Genomic DNA, 11831 nt, shown 5'->3' with positions numbered 1-11831 from the left:
ATCATTGTCACGTCACCGGCCGCGCAGGTCTGTGCGCAGGTCTGTGCGCAGCTCTGTGCGCCTATGCGACGGTGTATCAGTCGCGGATATGCAACGGTGGCATAAGGCGACTGATACACCGTCCCTATGTGCACACGCACATGTACATGCCCATGTTGTTGTGTGGACATGCACCATGCACATGCACATGCACATGCACATGCACATGCACATGCACATGCACATGCACATGTTAATAAAAATCTCTCTCTGCACATGCACATGAGAGAGAGATTTTTTAGCAATACCAAACAACTCTAACACTCACACGTCATTTGGGGCCTGGAGCCCTGTTCACGCGCGCGCGAGACGTGCAGACAGGGTTGCCAGGTGAGAGCGAATGGCGCGGTTCACGCCTCGCACAACAGAGAGAGAGATGCGCTCTGCATGGTGGGACATAAAAGAGAGCGAGTACTTGGGCGAGTAGGCCGTGCGGTCGACGCTGCCGCGCGCGGCTTTGCGCGCGAGGCGGCGCAGCTTGAGAACGGCGGTGGGCGAGAAGCCGCCGCCGAACGTCTCGTGGAGCAGCAGGTTGAAGTTTGTTGCGCTTGACAAAGATCGCGTCGTGGTAGAAACCGCGATGCGCCTTGACGTAGCCGTGGCCGTTCTTGTGGTCGAAGGGTTGGCCGGGCTGCCCGCGCGCCTTGCAGCCCATGTTTAGGCGGCGGGCCTTCTCTTCGGTGTTGCCGAAGGCGTAGGAGTGGCCAACGGAGGCGGGCGTGCCGCCGCTCGAGGCGTTGCCAACGCCCGCCGAGGAGGTCTTGAGGAGGGGTGTCCAGAGCTTGACTTCATTCACCTCATCGCATCCTCCCGGGCCAGCGTGGGGTTCCGCGAGGTCGACCTTGTACCCCTCGTTGTACTGCCGGGTGAGCTCTGGTTTCTCCTTGTCACCGTGCATGCCGCGAGATGGTGAGTGGGTGAGTGGGTGTCTGAGGGAAGAGCGCGTGTCCCGGCGTGCGGGCGATGACTGGGTGTGCGCAGCACGGGCGGTGCACCATTTTCTGAGCAGCCCCTGCGCGTGGGCGAGGTAAAAAAACTCCAAACGTCGCAACATAGCTACGAGCAACCCGATCCCAATCGTCTGGTGCGCTCTCCCCGGCCCTCGGCGTGCGGGCGATGACTGGCGGCGCGCGCGGGTCGTGCGCTGGCCCTGCTCACCATGGCACCACGAGCCCCTAAAAGAATTCGCCTCTTTTTTGCGGGCGGGGGGGGGGGGGGGGCAGTGACCCACCGACCCGAAAGCTGTGTGTGTCAGTGGACACACTCGCACAGAGTAGGCTTTGTGAGTAAAGAGTAGGATGTGTGTGTGTACCACATTGATGTTTGATCATTGTCACGTCACCGGCCGCGCAGGTCTGTGCGCAGGTCTGTGCGCAGGTCTGTGCGCCTATGCGACGGTGTATCAGTCGCGGATATGCAACGGTGGCATAAGGCGACTGATACACCGTCCCTATGTGCACACGCACATGTGCATGCACATGTGCATGTTGCACATGCTCATGTTCATGTTGTTGTGTGGACATGCACCATGCAACATGCACATGCACATGCACATGCGCATGCACATGCGCATGACATGCACATGCACAACATGACATGAACATGAACATGAACATGAACATGAACATGAACATGATTGTGCATGTGTGCCCTCTCACACATCGTGTGTGTGCGTAAAAGGGTGTAATAGAGCCTCTCGCCTCTCGGCGGGGTCCCACGAAAAAGACGACGGCGCTTACTACTGATACTCTCCCCGAGGGAACGCACGTACCACCGCGGCTCAGGGTAGCAGGAGTCATGTCCGAGGACGCGCGAATCAGCGCGGCGGCGCCGATAAAATCAGGTTGGTGATGAAGCAGGCTGAGGAGGCGGGCCGGGAGAGGTGGACGACGAGACCTTGATGGCGCTCTTTCAAGAGGTGACGGGGCGGGGTGGCTGGGCTGGCTGGGCCGAGCGTTTTTGATCTCTGGGTCAGTGGGGGGCCGAGCCGCCTCGGGGTGGCGGGCGGGCGGGCGTTTTGAAAAACAGAAAACAGAAAACAGAGGGGGGCCAGGGCCCCCACTACGATTAGACACACGCACCTGGCTCCTGGGACAAGGGGGGAGAATCGCAGCATGCAGTTCAGCGGAGAAGGGGGGGGGGGGGGGGAGCCGAGGGGGCGGCGTCCCCGACACGGCAGCTTGGAGCTAACCCCAGGAGAGAGAAAGAGAACAGCGATGGCGCCCCCATATGACCGTAGACAGAAAAATGACGAGCCGACAGCGAGCAGCGGCAGCGAAGGCGGCGAGAAGGGCCCGCTGCAGGGGCGGCAGCAGAGACATCGGCGGACGGGGGAGCACGCGGGACACGTCGGCATAGGAGCCAGGGGTGTGGGCTGGGCCTGCATCATGAATGGGCCTGATAGCGACGGCGGCGACGTCGTAGGCGAGACGGCGGCGAGACGGCGGCGAGGGTGGCGACGGCCACGATGAAGCTGGCTTTGACGAAAAAGATGACGATCGGGTCACAATGGACATCTAGGAAGGCGCAGCGTGTGGCTCAAAGCCGGCGCTGCGCGGGTTCGTGCCCATCCGACTATGGTCTACTTTTCCATTTTTTGGATGCCGTGGTCGTGGCATGCACGTGGGGGTCCGACTCACGACCCGCCGCACGAAGTAGGCGGCGCGCAGCGCCGCTCTCGCAGGCTGTTTTTGACGGTTCTACATTTTGTTTTTGTTTTCAGTCTAGGGGGGGCCCGACCCCCTCAGAGGCGGCGGGCGGGCGCCCACTGACCCAGAGATCAACAACGCTCGGCCCTGCAACCGCCTTGTTCGCGGTTTCGGGGGGACGGGGCGGCTGCCTGAGAGGTTTCGGGGGCTGTGACTTTGGCGATATCGTCACACTCCGGCAGAGATGCGTTTAATACTGTATCTGGAGACTTTAGGAGCCGTCGCGTCCATGCTCGCGCGCGGCACCTCTCACCTCCCCGCCGCCGCCTCACCCCAGAGTTAACCGCGCGAACCGGCCGCCGTCGAGCAAGTCGAGGCAGAAGCGGAGCACGCTCCCGTGCCCGACGAGCGAGCCGAGCTGGCGGACCACGTACTCAAACAAGCCCTGCCACTCCTGCGGCACGACTCCAGCAGGCCGCCGCGCGTGCAGCGCCTCGCTCGCCGCCGCGTCCGCCCTCGCCGCATCTGCGGCGGCGGAGCGCGCGTCCGCCGCGGCGTGGACCGCCTCGACCGCGGCGCGGAGCGCGGAGAAGAAGGCGGGGACGAGGCGCGCGCGGTCGGAGAGGCAGTCCGAGACGAGGTACTCGAGCTGGCGCGCGAGCTCGCACTGCATCGACGGCACCAGCGGGCGGGTCGGCGTGAGGAGGCGGTAGACGGCGGCGAACCAAAAGTTGGCCGAGACGGTGAGGCCGTCGTGGGGCTCGGTCACGACCTAGTCTCGGGCCGTTCTCGGGTCGATCTCGGGCCGATCTCGGGCGAGGCGATCGTGCGGCGCGTGGAGCCTCGTGCCACCAGTAGGCGGGGAGGAAGAGGGCCTGGCCGGGGCCAAGCAGCACCTTTGGGCGCACGGGGGCGGCGAGGGAGGGGGTGGGCGACGGCGGCAGCGGGTTGGGCGGTGGGGGCGACGGCGGCGGCGGCGAGAGCGGCCGCGGTGAGGGCCGAGGCGGGCTTGGTGGCGGCGGGCTCAGAGGGGGGCGGGCTTGGAAGGGGCGGGCTTGGAAGGGGCGGGCTTGGAAGGGGCGGGCTTGGAAGGGGCGGGCTTGGAAGGGGCGGGCTTGGAAGGGGCGGGCTTGGAAGGGGCGGGCTGCCTCGCTGCAGACCGCCTCGGAGAGGCGCGGGAAGGCGGCCAGGTCGGGAGCCTCGAGGTCGACCTGCGGCAGCCGAGCAGACCCGAGATCAGCCGAGATTGGGCCCCGAGAGAGCGGCGGTCGGTCGGTCGCCTCAGAGGCGGCGGCACCTGGGCGCGTGTGTCGAGCGGGTGGTGGATCGGGAACGGGTAGAGGCACCTAGGGTTAGGGTTAGGGTAGGTTGAGAGGACCGCGAGGACGAGAGACGCCGGGCCAGACCTGTCTGCAGGTGGGCGGTAGTAGGTGCCAATGTGGGAGGAGAAGGACCAGTCTGCAGGTGGGCGGTAGGTGCCAATGTGGGAGGAGAAGGACCAGTCTGCAGGTGGGCGGTAGGTGCCAATGTGGGAGGAGAAGGACCACAGGGGCGGTAGGTGCCAATGTGGGAGGAGAAGGTGCCCGACGTGGGAGAAGTGAGGTCCGTCTGGCCGTACTCGGGTGTACGGGCAGGGGCGCCTCGTCTGCTGCGGGTCGTAGACGCGGAACCGCTTCCAGCCCGAGATCTGCACGAACAAATTGTCGTACTGGTCGAAATGGAGTATCGACCGCGCGCCTGCAAGAAAGCTGCGACACAGTTGCGGGCTCGCTCCACTTCGCAACTTGCTGATCTGGCGGAGGACTCGCGCGCCTGCGGCAGAGGCGCCGCCGACAAAGAGCTGGCAGCGCTGCCACGGGCCGAAGCCGCCCGCCTCGGCAAGCGCCCGAACGGCCTGCAGGTCGATCCCGCTCCCGATGTCGCGCCTAGGGCCAGAGGCCAGGGTCAGGGCCGGGCCAGGGAGTCGAAGGCGGGCAGGTCCATCCCGGGCGCGCCTCATCCCCTCGCCCAAGCCGGCGCAGGGCAGGAGGGCTCCTTGCTGGACCGAGCCGTCGGCAGGCGCCTGCTAATTAATTAGTAATTATTAGTTAATTAAGCGAGCCGTCGGCAGGCTCCTGCGCATCGCATACAGAGAGCGGACGCCTCCCAGTGAAGAGGTGGGTCGCAGGAGCAGCTCCCACCCCTACCGCTGCGGCGGTGGCGTGGGACCCTCCTGCTGGCGCCGGCAGGACCGACACATCTCGACATCTCGACACATCTCAGCGGGCGGCCTGCAGGACCGACTGCTGCAGGTAGAGGCAGCGGCGGCCGTGGCTCGGACCCGCCTGTGCTCGAAGGAGTGGCGGTCATGCGGGCGGCGAGGGCGGTGGTGGTGGAGGCGGCGGCGAGAGCAGGGCGCGGCTCGCGGCGAAGCCCGACGGTGGCGGCGGCGAGGGCGGCGGCGGCGGCGAGGGCGGCGTCGGCGGCGGAGGTAGCGGCGAGGGCGGCGGCGAGCGCGGCGGCGGTCGAAGCGGCGGCGGCGGTCGGGGCAACGCGGGTGGGAGCTGCGCCTGCGCGGAGTCGAGGTACTCGCCGATGCTCATCGTGAGGCTGCTCACCTGCCGGAAGGTTCCGAGAAGGTTCGCGGACGGCCTCGCGCCGCTGCTCCCTCTTGAGTCCGCCGCTCGCCAGCGGCTTCGCCTCGTACCCGGCAGAGACGCGGTCGGAGTGGCTCGCCTGGGAGGAGTGCAGGAAGCTTCTCTGACCCTTCTCTGACCCCTTCTCTGAACCCGGACGAGGCGCGGGCAGAGGTGCTCTCCTGGTCGAACCAGTACGAGAAGCGGCGGCTGGTTGCGGGCGACGAGAGCACGGCGCAAGCGCATCCCTTGAGCTCCTCTCGCAGGTACGCCGCGGAGCCCCACCTGAGGGTTAGGGTCAGGGTTAGGGTAGGGTCCTAGCGGCAGGAACATGTCTTCAGCCAGGGACCTGTCCTCGGCCGCAGGCCACAGCCGCGCGCCGTCGAGCACGCAGCACATGCCGGCGCGCACCAGCTCTAGTGCCGCCGCCGGCAGCGGCCCGCCCGCCCGCCGCCGGCAGTCCGCGACGGGAAGCGCGCGCTCGCAGCGAAAGTACGGCTCGAAGCATGGTGTGCCGTATGCGGCGGCGGCCATCTGCGGCGGAGGCAGTGCAGCGAGCTGCTCGCGCGTCAGGAGCCACAGCCCACCGTCGCGCCGTGCGGCTGGAGGTGGCTGCCAGCCGCGTGCTGCGAACAGCTCCGCAAGCGAATGGAGCACTGCTTCGGCGGCCTCAGAGGCGTCGGCATGCCGTGGAGGCGGAGCAGTGGCAGCGGCGGCGGCGCCCGACCTCCGCTCGAGGCGGAGGCGCAGAGAGGACCGCGAGCACTGCCGGTGGGTGTGAAGGCCTTGAGCACCCATGTCCTTCGGTCGCCAGCAGTCAGTCTCTCCCTGCTCCTCCCAGCACGCAAGGCGGGCCACACGAGGAACACACCGACCAGCCAGCTCACTGATGCTTCACTCTACATGCTTGGGTGTGAACCATAAGAGGTATTTTCTTCTCCGCGTTGGTGTCCAGTCCGAGCCTGGCTGTTCTTCACCTTTCTACCTACCTACCTTTCTTCTCAATAACAAGGCTGTGAATCACGCCCGCTGTGAAAATATTTGGCGGAGGATTTTTTCGCCCCCCAGTCAATAGAGCATGAAAATACCTTTCAGACGGATTCCGGCGTTTTTCATAATCTCATCCTACTACGCTACTAGTACCTTTCCTTCAGAGTCGAAGAACTCGTCCGTGGCTGGCCGCCAAAGTGGCTGGACGGCGCCGCGACGCACACTGGTGCCGCGGAGCACACTGAGGGAGCTGTCCTCGGCGCAGCCGATCGATCGGCTCCCGCGGCCTGGGTGGTGGCAGTGGCACTCTCTGAGGCTCCCTGATTTTTTCTGGTATTTGTTGAGCGCTCTCTGGTCACCTTCGCCGGGCGAGCCTGGCTCTCGCTGCACAGCGGCGCGACCCGCGGTGAGGCTACCGATCGTCGAACGGGGCTTAATTAATAGCTCTCAGTCAAGATATTGCGCATATGGTCGGTCTCTACAATATCTTGACTGAGGGCCACTGAGCACCACCGATGAATCGGCAGCAGAGAGACAGGAAGGCTCGCTGTGTGAGTCGGCCACGCAGAGGGTCGGAACCTGCGTCGCAAGAGGCTATTGCACGCCGGGAAGAAATGCGCCAGCTACCGAGCGCAACAGTTGGACCTTGTTGAGGCAAGCCACAGGCCGGTCCGGCAGTCCCTTCTCTTCGTATTCATGAGGCGGAGGGCCGCCGCGCTCAACGCGGAGGGCCTCGAGCTGAATCGGAACGGTGACACGCGCGAAGCGCTCCGCTGCTTCGACGCAGCGCGTCGGATGGTGCCAGGTGAGCCGCGCTTCGCGCTGTCGGCCGCAAACATGCTCCTCAAGCTGCACATGCCGGCTCCAGCACTGGCGCTGTACACGAGGCTCCTCGCAGCCGCGAGACATTCCGAACTGCCACCTCGGTTGTATTCTCTGGCGACGGCCAAGCGCGACGAGGCGGCTGCGGCAGTCCGGGCCGGTGTCGGGGTCGGCGGCCAGCCGCAGCCTGGGCCAGAGGCACCGAGGCTGCTGGACAAGCTGGGCGGCGGCTGCTACGGCTCCGTCTGGCGCGGGCGCGAGGGGTCCGGGCGCGATGTCGCCGTCAAGATAGTGCCGCTGCAGGAGGGTCTCGCGCCGGGCGAGGTGCAGCTCGAGCTCGAGGCGCGAGATCAGGTATGGCTCTTGTTGGGAGCTGTGTGAATCTGATGAAAGGTGCAGCTCGAGCTCGAGCGCGAGATCCTGCTCCTGCGCTCCTTCTCGCACCCGCACATCGTCCCGTTCCTGGGCGCCTTCCCGCTCCCCGGTGCGGGGGAGGTGTGGGTGCTGCTGGAGCTCTGCGAGCGCGGCTCGCTGCAAGAGGTCGTGAGGGCGGTGGGGACATGTCTAGCACGCTGGGCAGACCCTCCTCGGGGCGCGCTCGGAGCCGTTTCTCCTCTCTCTTCTAGGTGGGGCCTCCCTCGGACGCCGAGGCGGCCGCCGCTGCGCACGACGTGCTGCAGGGGCTGCGGTACCTGCACGTGGAGCGGGGCACGCTGCACCGTGACGTCAAGGGCGGCAACCTGCTCCTCACCCGGGGAGGGGTGGTCAAGATCGCAGACTTTGGCGTCTCGAGCTGCATCGGAGACCTCTCCCCTCCTTCAGCGCCACCGGGAGGAGGCTCGCTCTTCACACCTCCAGCTGTGAACAGGCGACCTCTCCGCCTCGAGCGTCACCGGGACCCCCCAGTGGATGGCCCCGGAGGTGACATAGGGTTAGGGTGAGGGTGAGTTAGTCCCCGGGACCCCCCAGTGGATGGCCCCGGAGGTGGCCACTTCACCTTCACCCTCACAGCCCTTTCCCCCTTGCCCTTGGCCCGCCAACCCCCCCCCCCCCCCCGGCCAGGTCATCACGGGCGAGGCGCGCGGCGCCAATATCGACATCTGGCCATATGCATATGATATGTGTCATGTGTTATAATGTCACTTGATGTACTATGCGAGGCGTGCGGCGCTTCCTCCGACATCTGGTCGCTCGGCATCACCCTCATCGAGCTCCTCGACGGCACTCCGCCCCTTGCCGACGTCTCCGCGCCGATGGCGGCGATGCTGCAGATCGCGCATGGCCCGCCGCCCGCCGCCCGCCGCCAGTGCTCCGCGCCGCTGCTGCTGCTGATCGAGGTGTGCCACGCACGCACGCACGCACGCACGCACGCACGCACGCACGCACGCACGCACGCACGCACGCACGCACGCACACGCACGCACACGCACACGCACGCAACCACCACGCACGAAGTTTGCCGGACCTGTCCCCAGGCCTGCCTGCGTAAGGAGCAGCAGCGGCGGCCGACCAGCGACGAGCTGCTTCGCGGCGCCGAGAGTAGCCGAGATCACGCCGAGATTGGAGCTGGCGTCGCCTGGCCGCTTCTGCGCCGTCTCGTGATCGCTCTCAAGGGCCTAGCAGCCGTCTCGTGATCGCTCTCAAGGGCCTAGCGGCCGTCTCGTGATCGCTCTCAAGGGCCTAGCGGCCGTCTCGTGATCGCTCTCAAGGGCCTAGCGGCCGTCACAGAGGCCGTCACCGCGTCTCTGATCGCTCGACAGGCGCCGCCGCCGCCGCCGAGGCGCCTGCCGAGCGAGCGTTGCCGCCCGGGTGATGCGGCTTGGCGGAGTGGCGAGCTGTGAACGGCGTCTCTTCTCACGACTCGCTGCGAGCAGGTACCGCGCGCCGCTGGAGGGGCGCGACGCGCTGTACTGCTTGGCGGAGCGGGTGGCGCGGGCGGGCGCGGCGGGGGAGGAGGGCGAGGAGGGCGAGGAGGGCGAGGAGGCGGAGGCGGCGGAGGCGGCAGAGGCGGCGGAGGCGGCGGAGGGCGCGGGGGCGGAGGGCGATGCGGAGGGCAAGGAGGAGGGCGAGGAGGCGGGGGGCGTGAGGCGGCCGAGGAGGCGCGGCCGTGACGTGCCGAGCGGAGGTGTGCAGCAGCGCGCGAGGGCTGCCGCGGTCGCCCGCCGCGGCGGCGGCGGCGGTGGCGGGCGCAGGAGGGGCAGGAACACGCTCGAGCTGAGTGCGGCGGAGCTGCGGCGGGTTTGGGACTCCAGATGCGGAGGAGAGCACACCTGTATTCGAGCAAGCAGTGCACACGTACTCGGCTGCGGTCAGAGCTGCATCCGTAGCTCGTGAGTCCGCACGAGGCGTGCTCTGCTCGGCAGGCGCAGCGCCGGCTGATGCGCACCGCCGACGGGGCGCCTCCCCCCACCGAGGAGCTGGCCAAGGCGGGCGCTCTCTGGGCGGTCCGACGCGAGGCGCTCGCCGAGCAGTCCTGCGCCGAGGGACGCCCGTTGAGTGATTGAGTAACGCAGCCCCTCCATCGGTCCATCAGGCGCTCGCCGAAGTGTCGCGCGCCGAGGACGCTGCAGACACGCCTCTGCTCGCCGGACGAAAGATGTCGTCGCAGGCCTCTGCTGCCGCCGTCATCCTCCTCGCCGCCGCCGCCGCCTCCGCTTCACTCCCCACCGCCGCTGCCACCTCCACTGCCTCCGCCCCTCCCGCCAGCTCCGCCGCCACCGCAGCAGCTGCAGCCGACGACTCCATCGCAGACGCGGGCGGCTACTTCTCGGAGATGACGTCGCCGTCCTCGTCACGCCACACCTCCGCCGCCACCTCCGCCGCCACCTCCGCCGCTTCCGCCGCCACTTCCGCCGCCACTTCCGCCGCGAGCTCCCCCGCCGCCTCCCGCCCATCCTCTCCTCGAGAGAGCGGCTCGGCGCTCCGGAGCGCCGACAGCCTCCGCAAGGAGAACGAGGACCTGAGGAGGCAGTTGCGGCTGCTGGGGGCGAGCCCGCCGGCTGCAGAGGCGGACGATGAGGCGGCCAGCAGCAGCACGCTCAGCGACGACGTGGCGAGCACGTCTGGCCCCGCGAGGGGAGGGAGGTGGTGGCGGCTCGGGTCCGGGCGCGGCCCCGGCTCGCCCACTCTCGGCCGCGCCTCACATGCATCGAGCTCCGGCCGAAGCTCCGGCTCGGGGGGCGCGTGCAGCCCCGCGGGCGGGCGGAGGCGGTGGGGGACGCCCGCTCGCGCCAGGGCCAGAGCCGAGGCTGGCGGCGACGAGGCCTACCGCTCATCCGGGCCGCGCAGGAGCCCGCTGCCCCGAGTCTCGGTAAGAAGCGTCGTGAAGTGATTGTGTGCGGATATTCGTGTCTCGGCTGTCGGGGGCTGTCTTTTCACACTTTTGGCTTTTCCGAGCGCGTGTATACGTGTGCGCTGTGTCCGGGTGTCGCGTGTGGCTGTGCGTGACTGTGCGAGAACTCGTGGAGTTTTTGCGGTGCCTCTTCTGCCTGTGTGAGGTAAGGTAAGGTAAGGTAAACTTCTCCACAGACCACACACACGAGGTGGTGGGGCAAGGGGGGGCAACCTCCTCGCGTCTCCACGTCTAACGACAGGAGCCCCACGGCATTCAAAGTGCAAGGCCCGGTGCGCGTGGGTGAGCGGTGTGTGTGTGTGTGTGTGTGTGTGTGTGTGTGTGTGTGTGTGTGTGTGTGTGTGTGTGTGTGTGTGTGTCACGTCACTGCATCCTCTGCCGGTTCCTCCCGTCGCCTCTTCTTTGTTCGAATGTTTTTCAATCCATCCTTCACGAAGCCCTCCCATGTAGCTAGCGTTCTTTGCGAATGTCTCGAGATGGCCAGCAGGCGCTGTCTGCTCGCGGCCTGTGTGAGCTGGCTGAGCTGCGTGTGGTCGTCTGTCGTCTGAGCCGCGCATGTCTCCTGCGCCGGGAAATCGGAAAAGGCCGAAAACACACCACGGAGCACGGTCACACGCTCTCACACGACTCACACACACGTGAGTCACCAGTCACGACCGCTGTGCGCTGTTCCGTTGTGGAGTGTGGGGCTGGGGGGGAGGGCGGGGGTGCGCGGTGCCGCCCGTGTGCCGTGAGCGTGACGCCGTGAGATGCGACGCCTTGACCCTCTGCCTCTCTCGGGTTGCTTTTTTTTTACACTCTTCACTCTTTGTGTCGTGTTTGTGTCGTGTGCCTCGTGGGAAGTGCGCGGTCCGCGGTGCGCGGAGTGTGTGTGTGTGTGGCGACTGGTTGGTCCTTTGCGGAGCGTGAGAGGTGTGGGTACGGTACGCACGAGTGCTACGAGAGAGATTGCTCGCGGTCTCGACTGTAACAGAGAGAGTTAATGAGGCGGGCACAAGGTACAAGAGCCTCTGAGGTGGGACAGCGCACCCTCAGACACGGCACACCTCTCCCGACAGGCCTCTCTAAGGCGATGGCTCTCTCCGCATCGATGCGCATCACCGGCGACGTACCTATGGGCCATGGGCCATGTACCCGCTGCGGCCTCCCGCCTGCTGCGCGCCTTTACGGCCTCCCTATCCCCGCCCCAAACCGCCGTGGGACAAACAGCTCCGGGCCATTGTCGACCGAATCACACCAGGGAGGGCTTTGGCGAGGGCTTTGGCGCGGACTTGTAGGACTGAAAGGGGGAGGGGGGGGAGCTCAGGCGGGCGGGCGGGGGCGGGGGGCCGGGGGCGGGGGGCGGGGGGCGGGGGGGCGGGGGGG

At 66.8% G+C, this 11831-nt stretch overlaps 3 protein-coding genes across 3 annotated transcripts in view; 1 reads left to right on the top strand and 2 right to left on the bottom strand.

Annotated features, from left to right (window-relative positions):
* Window positions 1-2912: 2912 nt before the first annotated feature.
* Window positions 2913-5579, bottom strand: EMIHUDRAFT_434665 (hypothetical protein). The gene is made up of 7 exons (XM_005781718.1): window positions 5462-5579; window positions 4464-4611; window positions 4316-4424; window positions 3985-4033; window positions 3836-3898; window positions 3530-3583; window positions 2913-3459 (listed from the first exon to the last, which is right to left on the bottom strand). The coding sequence occupies exons 1-7, from the start codon at window positions 5546-5548 to the stop codon at window positions 3016-3018; spliced, it is 954 nt and encodes a 317-aa protein (XP_005781775.1). The 5' UTR covers window positions 5549-5579; the 3' UTR covers window positions 2913-3015.
* A 1366-nt stretch (window positions 5580-6945) lies between these two features.
* Window positions 6946-9115, top strand: EMIHUDRAFT_449871 (hypothetical protein; the record flags this gene model as incomplete). The annotated part of the gene is made up of 8 exons (XM_005781717.1): window positions 6946-7438; window positions 7508-7666; window positions 7741-7915; window positions 7983-8035; window positions 8177-8242; window positions 8590-8653; window positions 8875-8923; window positions 8989-9115. Coding segments are annotated over exons 1-8 (1143 nt in total), but the record flags the coding sequence as incomplete, so codon positions are not given.
* Window positions 9116-11234: 2119 nt separating this feature from the next.
* EMIHUDRAFT_434663 (hypothetical protein) overlaps window positions 11235-11831 on the bottom strand; it is a 1423-nt gene continuing 826 nt past the window's right edge. The window contains exon 2 of the mRNA XM_005781716.1: window positions 11235-11747. Coding sequence (XP_005781773.1) covers window positions 11698-11747 — 50 coding nt within the window. The 3' untranslated portion in view covers window positions 11235-11697. The remainder of the gene's footprint in view (window positions 11748-11831) is intronic.

This window comes from Emiliania huxleyi (genome assembly GCF_000372725.1).
Source record: "Emiliania huxleyi CCMP1516 chromosome Unknown EMIHUscaffold_20, whole genome shotgun sequence".
In the NCBI taxonomy this organism is placed as follows: domain Eukaryota; phylum Haptophyta; order Isochrysidales; family Noelaerhabdaceae; genus Emiliania; species Emiliania huxleyi.
Note: the sequence above shows the minus strand (reverse complement) of the source record. Positions and strands in the feature narration are given on the sequence as shown.

Coding starts and splice junctions, on each gene's coding strand:
- EMIHUDRAFT_434665 (XM_005781718.1), bottom strand. CDS start 5,548: ATGCGCTTGCGCCGTGCTCTCGTCGCCCGCAACCAGCCGCCGCTTCTC. Junction 4,034..4,315: donor CAGACGAGGCGCCCCTGCCC/GTACACCCGAGT, acceptor CCCTAACCCTAG/GTGCCTCTACCCGTTCCCGA. Junction 3,899..3,984: donor CGCTCGACACACGCGCCCAG/GTGCCGCCGCCT, acceptor CGGCTGCCGCAG/GTCGACCTCGAGGCTCCCGA.